This window comes from Enhydra lutris, unplaced genomic scaffold (assembly GCF_002288905.1).
Source record: "Enhydra lutris kenyoni isolate GAN:26980312 unplaced genomic scaffold, ASM228890v2 scaffoldscaffold12, whole genome shotgun sequence".
NCBI lineage: Eukaryota > Metazoa > Chordata > Mammalia > Carnivora > Mustelidae > Enhydra > Enhydra lutris.
This window is the reverse complement of record NW_019154096.1, coordinates 45,944,050-45,948,251: the sequence shown is the minus strand read 5'-3', so window position 1 is coordinate 45,948,251 and position 4,202 is coordinate 45,944,050. Positions and strand designations below refer to the sequence as shown.

Sequence of the window (4,202 nt, the reverse complement as noted above, 5' to 3'; positions counted from 1 at the left end):
CCTAGGGCTGTGGCAGACAGGGCTTTGGAGGTGGTGACAATTAAGGTGTGCAGAAGTTTCTTTTTGAGGAGATGAAATTGTTCTAAAATTGATTGCAGTGAGGATTGCAACTCTGAGTGTACTAAGAGCCATTGAATTGTAGACTTTCAGTGGATGAATTATATGGTGTTTTGAATTATATTTCTATAAAGCTGCTATTTAAAATAATACCAGGTAAGTCACCTGGCTGGTTTAGTTGTTGGAACAAGTGAATCTTGATCTTGGGGTTGTGAATGCAAGCCCATGTTGGGTGTACGGTTTCCTTAAAAATAAAATCTTTAAAAAAAATTATAACACCAGAGAAGACCTTGAAATCCATTATTAGTAGACTGTTTTAATAATGTATGACACACCCATATAATATGTATAACTGAGCTATTTAAATGAATGAGATATTTCTATATAGGCCGTAAGGAAAAGTTGCCAAAAATATAGTAGCCATCAGTTGGGATTTTTGTTGTTGTTGTTCCATAGAAATCAACTAGCTAATTCAACCCCTTTAGGGGACATTTGTTAATGTCTGGAGACATTTTTGATTGTTACGCAGGGAAAGCTACTGGCATCTGGTGGGTAGAAACCAGCAGTGCTGCTAAAAATTCTGCAATGCACAAAACAGCCCCTCAGAACAAAGAATTATGTAGCTCAAATGTCAGTAGTCCTGGGGCACCTGACTGGCTCGGTTAGTGGAATGTAGGACTCTTAATCTCAGGGTTGTGAGTTTGAGCCCCACATGGGGTGTAGAGCTTACTTAAAAAAAGAAAGCCTTAAAAAAATTTATCAGTAGTGCTGAGGTTGAGAAATGCTGAACAACCAAAGGGCAATTCATTGGGAAGATATGGGTTAGTTCACAAAATTGGACGTAAGGCAGGAGAACCAGTCTAGAACCATGAAGAAGCAGCCACCCCAGAGAATATTGTTAGCAGGGACATTCCTCATGCTTAAATGGGTTCAGCAATGGAATTCAGCATTGTTTTTATTCTACTCAGTTCAAAATTTAAGGATGAGGCATCTAATCAGTCTTTCCTGTCACTTAGCTAAGAGTGGGCAGTATACCTTGAATGAATGAAGGCAGTTCCTCAGAAGGAAGTACATTCATTAGCAAGTATTTATTGACTATATGTTTATGTTTCAGGTTTTATTTACGTACTGGGGATAGAGTACAGCAAAAGAGATGAAAAGACCCTTTTGGAACCTATATTAATAAGACACTAAATTGTGGCAAATCTTTAATTAATAACTAAAGAAGGTAGGATAGTTGCCAAACACCAAAACCAATAAACACTAAGTACATATGAAGTGAAAAAGGCAGGTAGCTGATAGTATGTGTGTGTGTAAATACACACACACACACACACACACACACATATATGTATATATAATCCCATTTACTTGTTTTATTTTATTTCATTTTATTTTAACTTCAGGATGTAGATGTACAAAGATTTGTAGAAGGATACATAGGAAATTGTTTTTTTAAAAAATATTACCTCCAGGGGTGCCTGGGTGGCTCAGTGGGTCCAGCCTCTGTCTTCAGCTCAGGTCATGATATCAGGGTCCTGGGATCAAGCCCCGCATCAGGCTCTCTGCTGAGCAGGGAGCCTGCTTCCCCCCTCCTCTCTCTCTGCCTGCCTCTCTGCCTGCCTCTCTGCCTACTTGTGACCTCTGTCTGTCGAATAAATAAATTAAATCTTTAAAAAAAAATAAAAAATATTACCTCTGGATGGTAAGACTGAATATGGGGAGAAGAGCATACTTTTCATTTAATTTCCTCATAATGTTTTCATTTTCACCATGAGCATGTATTTTATAGTTAAAATTTTTTTCATTTATTAGATTAAAAAGTAACAGAAGAAATCCTTGGTGCAAGTGAAGGATGATTAAAAACGTTTAAAAAGTCACAATATTGGGGTGTTTTGCTTATTATGGAAAGAGCTGAAAGGAAGAAAGAACATCTGACTGGAAAGTATGGCCTGTCATCATTTAGCAAATATTTGTTGAACACCTAGCTGCCTTAAATTTTTTTTGGAAAAGATGGAGTAAAAATAAACTAAATATCAAGCAGCAGCCATGTGTGAGGTACTCTGTGAAGTGCTATATCTGGGACAGGATGGAAATTTGGAACAGATCTGACAACTGCCCTCACCGGTGCTTCTTGGCATCTGTTTGTCGAATACCAGATATGCGGCATGCGCTGAACCCTCTACACACATGACTTCAAATCCTAACAACAACCTTACCAGAGAGGTATCTGTGTCTCCCGTTTTATAGATGAGAACCCTGAAAAGTGGGAAGATGAAGTCATAGCAGATAAGTGGCATAGCTGACTTCACATTCACGTATGAAGACGTATCTGACTTCACTGGAGAACAGTGTATGAGTATGTGAGTAGTTAAATAACAAGAAAAAAAGAAAACAATTTATTACAAGAGCAGTCACAGGACTAGCCTTGATTAATTTTTGAAGAATTTTATTAGATAAGTATTCCAGGAGCTCAGAGAAGGAAAAAGAGATTGCTGCATACTGGTGGTCTGGGCAGGCTTCCTAGTTGGGGAAGTGGTTTTGTGTCTTGTGTATCGTATCTTGAAGGAGTATATAGATACATGAAGACAAAGAGTGTCAGCTTTTATAGAATGCCTGCTTGAGGCTGGAAACTTCTCACCTAAACCCCATAGTCTCATTTGAGAGTTGAGAAAACAGAGGCCTTTTCTTACCTCCACCCGCTGCCAGGGACAGGCAATTAACAGGCATAGTATTTGGCTATCTATTAGGTGCAAAGTGAAATTCACTGATACAGCCAAACACTTACCTCTATTTTATAGCTTCTGTCTTGGGTAGGTTGAATTAATGATACAAGAGAAAGTATACATAATAAACTAATAAACCAGGATATACCCTCTGGGAGAATAGATATTCAGCATATGTACTTTTCTTCTACTTAGGGAGTTTGAAGCCTTTATGAGGGTGTTTTATCTAATTTGATTCTCTACAGCTGAAATCTCAACTTGGTAATTCTGAGGAAGGTCATCCATTCAGTCATTTGTTCAACATTTCTGGAGCTCCAACTTTGTACCAGACACTGTAGGAGATACTGGGGATACAAAGATATGAACCATACATGGTTACACTGTTCTGGTCATCAGGTTGCTTACAATTTCATGCAAGAGACATGTAGTTGTATTTATAATATATGGAAATGTGAACCAGTCTTTTTGTATCTACTCTGAGAAACCCAGGAGTCTTCCTTGAGTTTTTTTTCTTCCTTACCTCATCCTCCTAACTTTCAGTCAGTCACCAGAATGGTCCATTTATCTCCTAAGTATTTCTCAAATACAGTTGTTTCCTTTCTTCTTGCCTTCACCTCAGTCCAGTTGACTGTCATCTCTTCCTTGAACTACTTAACAGCCTCAAAATGGTCTTCCCACATTTGCTTTCACCCCTCCCCAACTGATTTGAAAATTGGCTTTCCAGTCTGCTCTTTTCTTCCTTTGAGTCTCCAGTAGACTGACCTTTTAAGAAATGTAGAACTAAAAAGAAAAAGAAATGTAGAACTGATTATGTTATCTGCTTAAAATCCTTCTGTGGCCCATTTAAATCCTATTGAGAAAGAGCCAGTAAAAAGCATAAATTTAAATTTAGCCATTTTGGAGAAAAATGGATTAGTTAATAAACTGTACCTCCAGAATCTAAACTTCATAAGGACAGGGACAGGGACCAAGAAACCATACTGGTTTTGTTCAATACTATATCCTCAATATCTAGCACAGAGGCTGGCCAATGGCAGGTGTTCAGTAAATATTTATTGAAGTAAAAAAAATTTTTTTGAAACCCTTCTGGGGTGCCTGGTTGGCTCAGTGGGTTAAATGTATGACTCTTGGTTTTTGGTTTCAGCTCAGGTCAGGATCTCAGGATCATGAGATGGAACCTCATGTTGAACTCTGCACTCAGTGTGGAGTCTGCTCAAGATTCTTTCTCCATCTTTCTCCCTGTCTCCCACCCCCCCACTCACAGGGGGTGGGTGTGCACATGCATGCACTGTCTCTCAAAAAAATAAAGGACACTTCTAAGGCTATAGTGAACCCTGTAATATTTTATTAGAATTGGAGGCATTGATACAAACTCATGATTCTATAGATATAAACACAGATGTATGCATAAATATGCTT

At 38.3% G+C, this 4,202-nt stretch overlaps 1 protein-coding gene across 1 annotated transcript in view; it reads right to left on the bottom strand.

Moving 5' to 3' along the window:
* Positions 1 to 2,787, bottom strand: part of LOC111145015 (membrane associated ring-CH-type finger 5) — a 61,523-nt gene extending 58,736 nt beyond the window's left edge. Inside the window, exons 1-2 of the mRNA XM_022499639.1 lie at positions 2,751 to 2,787; positions 2,277 to 2,398 (exon numbers count right to left, since the gene is read on the bottom strand). Of these exons, the coding sequence (XP_022355347.1) occupies positions 2,277 to 2,398; positions 2,751 to 2,787 (159 nt within the window). The remainder of the gene's footprint in view (positions 1 to 2,276; positions 2,399 to 2,750) is intronic.
* Positions 2,788 to 4,202: the final 1,415 nt, after the last annotated feature.